Source organism: Tachyglossus aculeatus, chromosome 17, assembly GCF_015852505.1.
Source record: "Tachyglossus aculeatus isolate mTacAcu1 chromosome 17, mTacAcu1.pri, whole genome shotgun sequence".
NCBI classification, from domain to species: Eukaryota; Metazoa; Chordata; class Mammalia; order Monotremata; family Tachyglossidae; genus Tachyglossus; species Tachyglossus aculeatus.
This window is the reverse complement of record NC_052082.1, coordinates 14,874,169-14,889,018: the sequence shown is the minus strand read 5'-3', so window position 1 is coordinate 14,889,018 and position 14,850 is coordinate 14,874,169. Positions and strand designations below refer to the sequence as shown.

The 14,850-nt window shown below is 46.4% G+C and overlaps 1 protein-coding gene across 1 annotated transcript in view; it reads left to right on the top strand.

Annotated features, from left to right (window-relative positions):
• SLCO4C1 (solute carrier organic anion transporter family member 4C1) overlaps positions 1-11,904 on the top strand; it is an 88,480-nt gene extending 76,576 nt beyond the window's left edge. The window contains exons 12-13 of the mRNA XM_038758792.1: positions 9,716-9,853; positions 11,477-11,904. Of these exons, the coding sequence (XP_038614720.1) occupies positions 9,716-9,853; positions 11,477-11,628 (290 nt within the window). The 3' untranslated portion in view covers positions 11,629-11,904. The remainder of the gene's footprint in view (positions 1-9,715; positions 9,854-11,476) is intronic.
• The last annotated feature ends 2,946 nt before the right edge of the window (positions 11,905-14,850 follow it).

Below are 14,850 nucleotides of genomic sequence, written 5' to 3'. Positions count from 1 at the left end.
AGATGAGGGAAGTGAGGCCCAGAGAAGTGAAGCGACTTGCCCAAAGTCACACAGCCGACAAGTGACAGAGCCAGGATCAGAATCCATCCCTCTCTAGCCCCCCCCCACAAACTCCAGAAAGGGGGCTTTGTCCCTGGGCTGGACTTCCCGCTTTGTCAGTCGGTGGAGCTCAGATTACTCATCACGTCCTTGATCCCAAGAGCCTGTGGTCTGCATGGGAGGGGAGAGCTTTCTTTCAACCCGTTCCTAATAACTCCTTTAACTCAGCAGACAAGTGATGGAGCTGGAATTAGCACCCACGACCTTCCGAGCCCCAGGCCTGTGCTCGACCCGCTACACAATGCTGCTTTATGTGAGCAAGGATGTCAGCCAGGGGTTGGTGGCGAGAGAGACGAGATCGAGGGACAGTGAGTGGGTTTTACAGGTGAAGCAACTGAGGCATAGAGAAGCAGAGTGACCTGCCTAACATCACATAGCAGACAAGCGTCAGCCTGCTTCGGGTGGGGACCGTCTCTATATGTTGCCAACTTGTACTTCCCAAGCGCTTAGTACACAGTAAACGCTCAATTAATACAATTGAATGAAAGAATGAATGAATGAAAGTGGTGGAGTCAGAATTAGAACCCAGATCCTTCCAGGTTTTATCCACTAGGCCACGCTGCAGCTCCTTGCCATGGACATTTTCTTTCTCCATTTTTGATCTGGGATCCCAATCCTCCCTGAGATTCTAATGGGCAAATTTTAACCGTCTTCTGGCTTTTGACAGGTTTTTATAGACCCTTTATTCAGCCTTTTTCCTGGCAAATATTCTCATTTTTAATAATAATAACAATAATAATAATAATGGCATTTATTAAGTGCTTACTATGTGCAAAGCACTGTTCTAAGCACTGGGGAGGTTACAAGGTGATCAGGTTGTCCCACAGGAGGGAAAACAGTCTTCATCCTCATTTTACAGATAACTGAGGCATAGAGAAGTGAAATGACTTGCCCAAAGTCACACAGCTGATAATTGGCAGAGCCGGGATTTGAACCCATGATCTCTGACTCCCAAGCCCGGGCTCTTTCCATTGAGCCACGCTGCTTTAAAAAACTGTTTTAATTAATTAATTAATTCATTCATTCATTCATTCATTCAGTTGTATTCATTGAGCACTTGCTGCGTGCAGAGCACTATATTAAGTGCTTGGGAAAGTACAGTTCGGCAACAAATAGAGACAATCCTAACCCAACGACGGGTTCACAGTCTAGAAGACGGGTTCACGGTCTAGAATGAATTGTGGTCATGATTTCAGACCGGTTCTCCCACTATACCTTCGGGACCAGGTTCTCTCGGAATTAAAATCAACGACGTCCCTTTCCGAGAAATAGGCCATCTCGGAGCAGCGGCTCTGAGAGGATTTTGACATCGAGAGGAAGGAACTAAAACCCCAGCAACTTCCGTAACAAGTACAGGAGTGCAGAAAGGGGCGATCTTGACACCCACAGGGCGGAAGGGAGTTCTAGTCTTGTCAGTCGCTCAAGATCTTATCAGCGTCATATGACTTGGTCTTCAACCTGAAAGCAGCTATGTCTATTCACGTAATAGTCAAGCTCAGTACTTTAGCTATTGTTACTAGGGTAGAGTAGATCACTAGTGCAGGTCAGTAAGGTGATTTTTTTTTATGGTACCTGCTAAGTGCTTAGACTGAGCCCCTTCCTTCCTCTCCCCCTCGTCCCCCTCTTCATCCCCCCCATCTCACCACCTTCCCTTCCCCACAGCACCTGTATCTATGTATATATGTTTGTACATATTTATTACTCGACTTATTTTACTTGTACATATCTATTCTATTTATTTTATTTTGTTAGTATGTTTGGTTTTGTTCTCTGTGTCCCCCTTTTAGACTGTGAGCCCACTGTTGGGTAGGGACTGTCTCTACATGTTGCCAATTTGTACTTCCCAAGCGCTTAGTACAGTGCTCTGCGCATAGTAAGCGCTCAATAAATACGATTGATGATGATGATGATGATGATATGTTGCCAATTTGGACTTCCCAAGCACTTAGTACAGTGCTCTGCGCATAGTAAGCGCTCAATAAATACGATTGATGATGATGATGATGATGATGATTATGTGCCATATACCGTACTAAGTCCAGGAGTAGATACAAGCTATCAGGTTGGACGTAGTCCATGGACCAAATGGGGCTCCCATTCCTAATCCTCATTTTACAGATGACATAACTGAGGCATAGAGAAGTGAAGAGACTTGCCCAAGGTCACACAGCAGACACTTGACGGAGCCAGGATTAGAGGCCACGTCCTTTCGACTCCCAGGCTCATGGTCAGTCCACTAAACCACTCTGCTTCTCCTTTGGACTGTGTTGTCAAGTGAAATTCAGATCAGGGATTTATAACCTTTTCAACCTGTTCTAAAAACGTTACCCCCGCTTTTTAAAATTCCTCCCGCCTTCCTCCTCCTCTCAATTCCTGCCCCTGGACATCCAGCCCCCAACACACATGCCTACACAAACTCAGTGTCACACACACATACCCAGTACACATAAATAAATGACTGTTCACCCTCCTATTTAGACCGTGAGCCCCATTCAGGATGGGAACTGTGTCCTAACTGATTATCTTATATCTATCCCAGTGCTTAGTGCAGTGTTTGGCACATCATAACAGCTTAAAAATACTACTACTAGTCATAATAATGATAATAATAGACAGGGTTCTACACAGAAACTCTACTAAAATTGCAATGCAGGAGCCCAGCCATCTTTCTGATTGCAGTTACTATAGACTCGTTTTGCGCAGGGACTCCAGCGCTTAGAACAGTGCTTTGCACATAGTAAGCGCTTAACAAATGCCATTATTATTATTATTACCAACTCTGTTGCATTGTACTTTCCCAAAGCTTAGTAAGTGTTCCACATCCAGTAAGTGCTCAATCAATACGATTGAATGAATGAATCAATAGTATTTATTAAGCACTTACTGTGTGCAGAGCACTGCACTAAGCGCTTGGGAAAGTAAAATGCATAAGGCACATTCCTTGCCCACAGATGACAGAGTTGCAATGGAGAACAGCAGCATTCATTCATTCAGTCGTATTTATTGAGCGCTTAGTGTGCAAAGCACTGTACTAAGCGCTTGGGAAAGTAAAATGCATGGACACATTCCTTGCCCACAAATGACAGATTTGCAATGGAGAACAGCAGCATTCATTCATTCAATTGTATTTATTGAGCGCTTACTGTGTGCAGAGCACTGTACTAAGCGCTTGGGAAAGTAAAATGCATAGACACATTCCTTGCCCACAAATGACAGATTTGCAATGGAGAACAGCAGCATTCATTCATTCATTCAATCGTATTTATTGAGCGCTTACTGTGTGCAGAGCACTGGACTAAGTGCTTGGGAAGTACAATAATAATAATGTAATAATGTTGGTATTTGTCAAGCGCTTACTATGTGCAAAGCACTGTTCTAAGCGCTGGGGTAGATACAAGGTAATCAGGTTGTCCCACGAGGGGCTCACAGTCTTCATCCCCATTTTACAGATGAGGGAACTGAGGCCCAGAGAACAATAATAATATAATAATGTTGGTATTTGTCAAGCACTTACTATGTGCAAAGCACTGTTCTAAGCGCTGGGGTAGATACAAGGTAATCAGGTTGTCCCACGAGGGGCTCACAGTCTTCATCCCCATTTTACAGATGAGGGAACTGAGGCCCAGAGAACAATAATAATATAATAATGTTGGTATTTGTCAAGCGCTTACTATGTGCAAAGCACTGTTCTAAGCGCTGGGGTAGATACAAGGTAATCAGGTTGTCCCACGAGGGGCTCACAGTCTTCATCCCCATTTTACAGATGAGGGAACTGAGGCCCAGAGAACAATAATAATAATAATAATGTTGGTATTTGTCAAGCGCTTACTATGTGCAAAGCACTGTTCTAAGCGCTGGGGTAGATACAAGGTAATCAGGTTGTCCCACGAGGGGCTCACAGTCTTCATCCCCATTTTACAGATGAGGGAACTGAGGCCCAGAGAATAATAATAATAATAATAATAATAATAATAATAATAATAATAATGGTATTTGTCAAGTGCTTACTATGTGCAAAGCACTGTTCTAAGCGCTGGGGTAGATACAAGGCGATCAGGTTGTCCCACGAGGGGCTCACAGTCTTCATCCCCATTTTCCAGATGAGGGAACTGAGGCCCAGAGAAGTGAAGCGACTTGCCCAAAGTCACACAGCTAAGTGGCGGAGCCGGGATTTGAACCCACGGCCTCTGACTCCAAAGCCCGGGCTCTTTCCACCGAGCCACGCTGCTTCCCCAAGTCCAAGTTGGCAACATACAGAGGCGGTCCCTACCCAACAACGGGCTCACGGTCTAGAACAGCGATCGTGTTGAGAGAAAGCAGTTCCGACCCGTTGCCGATTTCCCACTGTTGTGGTGACCTTGGGCAAGTCACGTATCCTCTGTGCCTCAGTTACCTCATCTGTGAAATGGGGATTTAGACTGTGAGCCCCAGGGGGACAGGGACTGTGTCCAACCCAATTACCTGTATATATGTATATCACCTGTATATATGTATATATGTTTGTACATATTTATTACTCTATTTCTTTTACTTGTACTTGGCCTGTGTCCAACCCAATTACCTGTGTATATGTATATCACCTGTATATATGTGTATATGTTTGTACATATTTATTACTCTATTTATTTTACTTGTACATATCTATTCTATTTATTTTATTTTGTTAGTATGTTTGGTTTTGTTCTCTGTCTCCCCCTTCTAGACTGTGAGCCCGCTGTTGGGTAGGGACCGTCTCTATATGTTGCCAACTTGTACTTCCCAAGCACTTAGTACAGTGCTCTGCACACAGTAAGCGCTCAATAAATGCGATTGATTGATTGATTGATTGTATCTGCTCAAGTGCTTAGTAGAGAAGCAGCGTGGCTCAGTGGAAAGAGCAAGGGCTTTGGAGTCATCATCAATCACATTTATTGAGCGCTTACTGTGTGCAGAGCACTGTACTAAGTGCTTGGGAAGTGCAAGTTGGCAACATATAGAGACAGTCCCTACCCAACAGTGGGAGTCAGAGGTCATGGGTTCGAATCCCGGCTCCGCCACATGTTCTGCTGTGTGACCTTGGGCAAGTCAGTTCACTTCTCTGAGCCTCGGTTACCTCATCTGTAAAATGGGGATGAAGACTGTGAGCCCCACGTGGGAAACCTGATCACCTTGTATCCCCCCCAGCGCTTAGAACAGTGCTTTGCACATAGTAAGCGCTTAATAAATGCCATTATTATTATTATTATTAGTAGTAGTAGTAGTAGTAGTAGTAGTAGTAGTAGTAGTAGAGAAGCAGCGTGGCTCAGTGGAAAGAGCAAGGGCTTTGGAGTCAGAGGTCATGGGTTCGAATCCCAGCTCCGCCACATGTCTGCTGTGTGACCTTGGGCAAGTCATTTCACTTCTCTGGGCCTCAGTTCCCTCATCTGTAAAATGGGGATTACAACTGTGAGCCCCACGTGGGACAACCTGATCACCTTATATCCCCCCAGCGCTTAGAACTGTGCTTTGCGCATAGTAAGCGCTTAATAAATGCCATTATTAGTAGTAGTAGTAGTAGTAGTAGAGAAGGAGCGGGGCTCAGTGGAAAGAGCAAGGGCTTTGGAGTCAGCGGTCATGGGTTCGAATCCCAGCTCCGCCACGTCTGCTGTGTGACCTTGAGCAAGTCACTTCACTTCTCTGGGCCTCAAGTACCTCATCTGTAAAATGGGGATGAAGACTGCGAGCCCCACGTGGGACAACCTGATCACCTTGTATCCCCCCCAGCGCTTAGAACAGTGCTTTGCACATAGTAAGCGCTTAACAAATGCCATTATTATTATTAGTAGTAGTACATTATTATTATTATTGTTAGTAGTAGTACATTTCCTGGCACATAGTGCTTAAAAAATATCATAATAATGATTATTATCACTGGGGACTTGAACAAAGCAGGTCTCCATCCTACATTGTGGGAGGCAGTGCCATCTAGTGGCACTTTGTATTTATAACGCAGCTCATCAAGAAATAATAAGAGGTATATTAGGAAAGAGGTGTGTTTTTCCCTCTCTTTCTCTCTATCTCTTTTGTATTCATTCATTCATCCATTCAGTCGTATTTATTGAGCGCTTACTGTGTGCAGAGCACTGTACTAAGCGCTTGGGAAGTACAGGTTTTATGGTATTCGTTAAGCACTTGGTAAGCTCCGGGGTTGATGCAAGTTCATCGGGTTGGACACAGCCCCTGTCCCACCTGGGACTCCCGGTCCGAATCCCCGTTTACAGATGGGGTAACCGAATCCCGGAGAATAATAATGATAATAATAATGGCCTTTATTAAGCGCTTACTATGTGCAAAGCACTGTTCTAAGCGCTGGGGAGGTTACAAGGTGATCAGCTTGTCCCACGGGGGGGTGGTCACAGTCTTAGAGAAGCAACGTGGCTCAGTGGAAAGAGCACGGGCTTTGGAGTCAGAGGTCATGGGTTCAAATCCCGGCTCCGCCAATTGTCAGCTGTGTGACTTTGGACAAGTCACTTCACTTCTCTCCAGTGGCTACCAATCAATCTGGGCATCAGGCAGAAAGTCCTCACCCTGGGCTTCAAGGCTGTCCATCCCCTCGCCCCCTCCTACCTCACCTCCCTTCTCTCCTTCTCCAGCCCAGCCCGCACCCTCCGCTCCTCCGCCACTAATCTCCTCACTGTTAGGCCTCGTTCTCGCCTGTCCCGCCATCGACCCCCAGCCCACGTCATCCCCCTGGGCCTGGAATGCCCTGCTCCCTCTGCCCATCCGCCAAGCTAGCTCTCTTCCTCCCTTCAAGGCCCTACTGAGAGCTCACCTCCTCCAGGAGGCCTTCCCACACTGAGCCCCTTCCTTCCTCTCCCCCTCGTTCCCCTCTCCATCCCCCCATCTTACCTCCTTCCCTTCCCCACAGCACCTGTTTATATGTATATATGTTTGTACATATTTATTACTCTATTTTACTTGTACATATCTATTCTATTTATTTGTTTTGTTAGTATGTTTGGTTTTGTTCTCTGTCTCCCGCTTTTAGACTGTTAGCCCACTGTTGGGTAGGGACCGTCTCTATATGTTGCCAACTTGTACTTCCCAAGCGCTTAGTACAGTGCTCTGCACACAGTAAGCGCTCAATAAATACGATTAATTGATCAATTGATTGATTCCCCACAAGGAGCTCACAGTTTATTGAAAGCTTACAGCGTGGGGAGCACAGCGCTAATCACTTGGGAGAGTACAATACCATAGGGCTTGTAGACAGGATCCCTGTCCACAAGGGGCTTCCAGTCTAAAGCGGAAAACAGACCTTAGAAAAAATTACAGGTAGGGGAATGACCGAACCTAAGGATATGTGCATACATTCTATGGGGCGGGAGTAAAAATCAATGCTTAAGGAGTGCATATTGATTTGCATAGGCAATGCAGAGCAAATAAAATGGAGGTGAACAGGGGAAATGGGAGCTTAGTCAGGGAAAGCCTTTTGAAGGAGATGTGTTTTTAGTAAGCATAGTTCTTTGAAGGAATAGTTCATTTCTCCCCCTTCTAGACTGTGAGCCCACTGTTGGGTAGGGACTGTCTCTATATTTGCCAACTTGTACTTCCCAAGCGCTTAGTACAGTGCTCTGCACACAGTAAGCGCTCAATAAATATGGTTGATTGACTGATTGATTGATTGATTTCATCCTATCCACCAACTCCTTGGCTTGAAGAGGAAGCCTTAATCTCTGTTGTGTTTTCCCAAAGACAGCCATCACTAGACAGGCCTAAGGGTACCTTCCTAGCTTCCTCTCCTTATCTACTGCTAGAGCAATGGCCCTTTCCTTTAGAGTTTCCTTAAAGTGAATATCATTGACTGAATATCATTGACTGAATATCATGTGGGCCCCATGTAAGGCAGGAGCACATCATATGGTGCTTAGCACACAGTCACTACTTTAAAAATACCATCATTATTATTACCCCACTCAGCTTATCGTAAAACTGTTTTGGGGGAATCCTATTTTGTCCATCCTCTTCACCCATCCCTCCTGGTGAAGGTGTGATTTGTGTTGTTGTTAATGGGATTTGTTAAATGATTACTATGAGCCAGGCACTGCACTAAGTACTGGGATGAGATGCAAGACAGTCCATGTGCCACCTAGGGAAGACAATATCAATCCAGTTCTACAGATGAGGTAACTGAGGCCCAGAGAAATGAAGTGACTTGCCCCAGGTCACACAACAGACAAGTGGCGGAGCCGGGATTAGAACCCAGGTCCTTCTGATTCCCAGGCCCAGGCAGCATGGCTCAGTGGCTAGAGCCCGGGCCTTGGAGCCAGAAGGACCTGGGTTCTAATCCTGGCACTGCCACTTTTCTTCTGCCCCACTGATGGGCCTAGTTCCTGCCCCACATGGAGATCTAGATTATGCGCTCGTTGTGGGCAGGGAATGTCACGGTTTATTGTTGTATTGTACTTTCCCTAGCGCTTAGTATAGTGCTCTGCACACAGTCAATGCTCAATAAATGCGATTGAATGATTGGAGCTCTTACCCTAAGAGGAAGAGAGAACGGGCTTTTCATTCCCATTTGACGGATGAGGGAACTGCGGTGAGGAGAAGTTAAATGACTTGTCCAAGAGCACGCAGCCCCCTTTTCATTTATTCATTCATTCGATCGTATTTATTGAGGGCTTACTGTGTGCAGAGCCCTGTACTAAGCGCTTCCTTTCCACTAGGCAGCACTGCCTCTTCCGCTGACTTGGAGGAGTAGAATGGGTGGGTGAGTGGGAGCCAGAGATCCCACTCAATAAATATGATTGAATGAGTGAATGAATGAATAAAGGGGAAAACAGACCTTAGAAAAAATTACAGGTAGGGGAATGACTGAACCTAAGGATCCGTGCATAAGTTCTATGGGGCGGGAGTAAAAATCAATGCTTAAGGGGCGCATATTGATTTACATAGGCAATGCAGAGCAAATAAAGTGGAGGTGAATAGGGGAAATGGGAGCTTAGTCAGGGAAAGCCTCTTGAAGGTGATGTGTTTTTAGTAAGTGGATCCAGAGATCCACTTGTAGGCATCCTTTCCGTAGTGAACCTGGAGATCATCCCCTCTGGTTACTCCAAAACCTGCCTGTCACTCCGCCGCTTCCCAACACCAGGAGCCTTTTCTCTTTTCTTTGTGTTGTCCGTTGAGCGTTCACTAAGTGCCAAGCACCGTTCTAAGCTATGGGATAGATACAAGCTAATTAGGTTGGACACAGTCCCCGTCCCACAATCTCAATCCCCGTTTTACAGGTGAGGTCACTGAGACACAGAGAAATCAAGTGACTTGCCCATGGTGGCCCAGCAGACAAGTGGCGGGGCTGGGTTTGGAACCCAGGTCCTTATCCTATCTCTATCCTCTAGGTCATGCTTTATCCTCGAGGTCACGCTGCTTCTCAAAGGAGGGGGTCTTTTAATCCTCCGGGTCAATTCTTCCTTGGATTACGGGCCCCAGGGGACAGGACCTATGCCCTGACCTGATTACCTTGGCACTTGGCACTTAATACAGAGCCTTGGATTTCCAGGACCTTCAGAAATGCATCATTTAGTTTAACGGGGTGGATAATTTGGGGGAATTTTGGAGACTCCTCTTAATGACATCCATTCGCAATTCCATTCCACAGGCACCATTCCCGGGCCGATTCTGTTTGGAGCAGCGATAGACAGTTCTTGCACCCTGTGGGACTTGAATAATTGTGGAATGAGAGGAGCTTGCTGGATTTACGACAATACCAAGATGGCCTACATGCTGATAGGAATAAGTAAGCGAAGTCTTCTCCATTTAAACCGCTGATTTAACCAGACTTGCCCTTTAAACGGTGATTGCGGTGGGCTGTTTTTCCCCTCATCGTATCTGCAGCGGAAAGGGATTGTAAAAAGGTTCTCTGAAGAGTAAATACTTGTGTGAGGAGACAGACATAGGCTTCTTCAGTCGTTGTAACTGATGCGATCCATAGTTAGAAATGAGCATCCAGAGTGTGGGATTTATTGCCCGTTCAGCTATAGGAGTGGTACAATGATGTTTTCACCTAAGTGCAATCAATCAATCGTATTTATTGAGCGCTTACTGTGTGCAGAGCACTGTACTAAGCGCTTGGGAAGTCCAAGTTGGCAACGTATAGAGACAGTCCCTACCCAACAGTGGGCTCACAGTCTAAAAGCGCAAGCTTGCTTAGAATTTGTAAATTCGTTTCCCTACACTTTATTCAAAAAAAGGGCCATTCCCTGAAATCATTCCGTCACCTCTTATATTGGAGATGGTTGCACCCTTAATAATAATGATGACGTTTACTAAGAGCTATGGGCAAAGCATCATCATCAATCATATTTATTGAGCGCTTACTGTGTGCAGAGCACTGTACTAAGCTCTTGGGAAGTCCAAGTTGGCAACATATAGAGACAGTCCCTACCCAACAGTGGGCTCACGGTCTAAAAGCGCAAGCTTGCTTAGAATTTGTAAATTTGTTTCCCTACACTTTATTCAAAAAAAGGGCCATTCCCTGAAATCATTCCATCACCTATTATATTGGAGATGGTTGCACCCTTAATAATAATGATGACGTTTACTAAGAGCTATGGGCAAAGCATCATCATCAATCATATTTATTGAGCGCTTACTGTGTGCAGAGCACTGTACTAAGCTCTTGGGAAGTCCAAGTTGGCAACATATAGAGACAGTCCCTACCCAACAGTGGGCTCACGGTCTAAAAGCGCAAGCTTGCTTAGAATTTGTAAATTTGTTTCCCTACACTTTATTCAAAAAAAGGGCCATTCCCTGAAATCATTCCATCACCTATTATATTGGAGATGGTTGCACCCTTAATAATAATGATGACATTTACTAAGAGCTATGGGCAAAGCATCATCATCAATCATATTTATTGAGCGCTTACTGTGTGCAGAGCACTGTACTAAGCGCTTGGGAAGTCCAAGTTGGCAACATATAGAGACAGTCCCTACCCAACAGTGGGCTCACAGTCTAAAAGGGGGAGACAGAGAACAAAACCAAACATACTAACAAAATAAATAGAATAGATGTGTACAAGTCAAATAAATAGAGTAATAAATATGTACCGCTCTAAGCGCTGGGGAGGTTACAAGGAGATCAGGTTGTCCCACGTGGGGCTCACAGTCTTAATCCCCATTTTACAGGTGAGGGGACTGCGGCCCGGAGAAGTGAAGTGACTTGCCCAAAGTCACCCAGCTGACAATTGGTAGAGGCAGGATTTGAACCCACGCCCTCTGAGCCACGCTGCTTCTCCCGAGTGACTTGCCCAAGGTCACACAGCAGAGAAGTGGCGGATCCGGGATTAGAACCCGGGACCTTCAGACCCCCGGGGCTCTGGCCGCTCGGCCGTAATAACCGCGCTTGTCTGTCGATCCAGGCGCTGCTTGCAAAGTGATCACTCTCTGTTTCAACGGACTCGCCCTGTTCGTGTACAGACCCCCGCCCAAAAAGGACAATGCGACGGCTTCCCAGCCGGGGGAGGTCGATCCCACCAAAGCTCCAAGGCAAGAGCAACCACCCACAGGGTGACGGCGAAACCGTGTAAGGCGTCTTGCAAGACGGATGCGCCAACGGGGCACGTCGCCAATATCAACCGAAATGAAAGATTTCGATGCCGCAGGGGGAGGTTTTCTACGTAGCAGCTGGTTAGGTTCTTCAAATTTTTAAGGGACATTGGGTTTTGCGTTCAAATATAAGGAGCCAAACGGAGCACCCGTGAGTACGCGTTTTTATTTTAAAGGGATGTGTCGGGGCTGGGAATGAGGAGACCTGAGTTCTTGCCCTGGCTCTGCCACCGGCCCGCTGTGTGTGACCTTGGGCAGGTCGCTTAGCTTCTCTGTGCCTCACTTTCCTCCTCTGTGAAATGGGGGTAAGGCGGCACGTGAGTCTCATGTGGGATACAGACTGAGTGCGACCTGATAACCCTGAATGTACTGTGGTGCCTAATCTGTTTATAAGTACTTAATTAAGCGCTCAATTGGAGAAGCAGAGTGGTCCAGTAGACAAAGTACCGGCCTGCGAGTCAGAAGCTCAGGGTTTCTAATCCCGGCTCCGCCACTTATCTGCTGTGTGACCTTGGGTAAGTCGCTTCACCTCTCTGGGCCTCAGTTACCTCAACTGTGAAATGGAGATTAAGACTGGGAGCCCCATGTGGGACAGGGACTGAGTCCAACCCAGTTTGCTTGTATCCGCTCCAGCGTTCAGTACAATGCCCGGTACGTAGTACGCGCTTTAAAAAATTCAACAATTTTTTTTATTATTGTTAATAATAATAATGCCATTATTCTTATTCATTCAGTCGTATTTATTGAGCGCTTACTGTGTGCAGAGCACCATACTAAGCGCTGGGGAAGTACAAGTTGGCAACATATAGAGACGGTCCCTGCCCAACAGCGGGCTCACGGTCTAGATTTGTTATCATCATCAATCGTATTGATTGAGCGCTTACTGTGTGCAGAGCACTGGACTAAGCGCTTGGGAAGTACAAGTTGGCAACATATAGAGACGGTCCCTGCCCAACAACGGGCTCACCGTCTAGATTTGTTATAATAATAATAATGTTCCAACCCACAAATGTGTACAGCTGGCTCACACATAGGTGCCTAGCTGGAGCTGAGAGGAGAGGTCGCGGCTTCATACTTCCTATTGTGCTTCCCAACTTGTACTTCCCAAGCGCTTAGTACAGTGCCCTGCACACAGGAAACGCTCAATAAATACGATTGAATGAATGAATGAATGAATGAATATTCTTGGGTGGGCCATGGGTCAGTTTCCCCTTTGTTTGGGCAATCGTTTTTAGAGGCAGTGGTTTATGTTGCCAGAAACGCTCAGTACATTTGGCGGCCCCGTGCTGCCTCAAGTCAGGCTGGTTTGCTGGGGTAGAAAGCAAAAAACAACCACCGAACTATCCCTCTGGAGCTACAATTCTACAATGTGGCGCACAGGGCCTGCGAGCCACTGGATCTGGGTTCTAATTCCGGCTCTGCTACTTGCCTGCTGTGTGGCCTTTTTTTTCTCTAAAGTATTTGTTAATAATAATAATAATAATAATAATAATGATGGTATTTGTTAAGCGCTTACTATGTGCAAAGCACTGTTCTAAGAGCTGGGGAGGTTACAAGGTGATCAGGTTGTCCTAAGGGGTGCTCACAGTTTTAATCCCCATTTTACAGATGAGGGAACAGGGGCACAGAGAAGTTGAGTGACTTGCCCAAAGTCACACAGCAGACAGTTGGCAGAGCCGGGATTTGAACTCACAATAATAATAATAATGATGGCATGTGTTAAGTGCCTACTATGTGCAAAGCACTGTTCTAAGCACTGGGGAGGTTACAAGGTGATCAGGTTAAGAATCTACTATATGTCCAACACTGTTCTAAGTGCTGGGGTAGATGCAGCCTGGCCTGGCGGCAAGATCAGGGGCCTGAGAGTCTGGGTTCTAATGCCGGTCCTGCCGCTTGCCTGCTGCGTGACCTTGGGCAAGTCACTTCATCTCCCCGTGCCTCAGTTACCTCATCTGTGAAATGGGGATTGAGACCGTGAGCCCCGCGTGGGACAAGGGACTGTGTCCAACCTGATTTGCTTGAATCCGCCCCGGCGCTCAGTACAGTGCGTGGCTCATAGTAAGTGCTTAGAAATACCATGATGATTATTATACCAGTTGATTAGGTTGGACACAGGCCCTGCCCTGCGTGGGGCTTACAGTTTAAGTAGAAGGGAGAACAGGAGAACGGAGGCCCAGAGACTTTTAGTCATTTGCCTTAAGTCATACAGCAGGCATTTGACAGAGCTGGGATTAGAAACCGGGTCCTCTGACTCCGAGGCCCAGGCTCTCCCCACTAGGTCATGTTACTTCTTGGACAAGTCTCTGAATCAATCAATCAATCAATCGTATTTATTGAGCGCTTACTGTGTGCAGAGCGCTGTAGCAAGCGCTTGGGAAGTACATGGGCCTCGGTTTCTTCATCTGTAAATGGAGTTAACACATCTTCCCCCTTAGACTATGAGCCCCATGTGGGGCAGGGACTGTGTCCAGCCTGATTACCTTGTATCTACCCCAGCGCTTAGCACAGTATTCGGCACCTAGTAAGCAGTCAACAAATACCATAGGGTTTTTATACCTCATCGGAGCCAGTCACTCCAAATAACATTGCTAGTGGAGAGGGCGCTTACAGGGAAACTTTGGAGAGAAGGGAAAAATCCACAGAAGACACAGCAGTTAGGCCAGGCAGCTGAATCCCCTTTTAGACTGTGAGCCCACTGTTGGGTAGGGACTGTCTCTATATGTTGCCAATTTCTACTTCCCAAGCGCTTAGTACAGTGCTCTGCACACAGTAAGCGCTCAATAAATACGATTGATGATGATGATGAATCCAGCTCTCACTGCCTAGGCACACTGGTTCAACGCCAGCCTGCATAACACCAAGGGAAGAAATGGAGACTTGTCAATCAGCCAGGATCATTTCCCAAGGTAGGAAGCTAAGCCCAAAACGTCTCCAGGTCATCCTCTGCGTTTTAAAGCCGATAACAGAATAATAATCATAATAATGATGGTATTTGTTAAGCGCTTACTATGTGCAAAGCACTGTTCTAAGCGCTGGATGCCAATCGTTCTTGAGAAGCTGCATGGCCTAGCAGCGTGGCTTAGTGGAAGGGGCCCGAGGTTGGGAGGCAGAGGTGGTGAGTCCTAATCCTGCCTTCACCACTTGCCAGCCGTGTGACTCTGGGCGAGTCACTTCTCTGTGCCTCAGT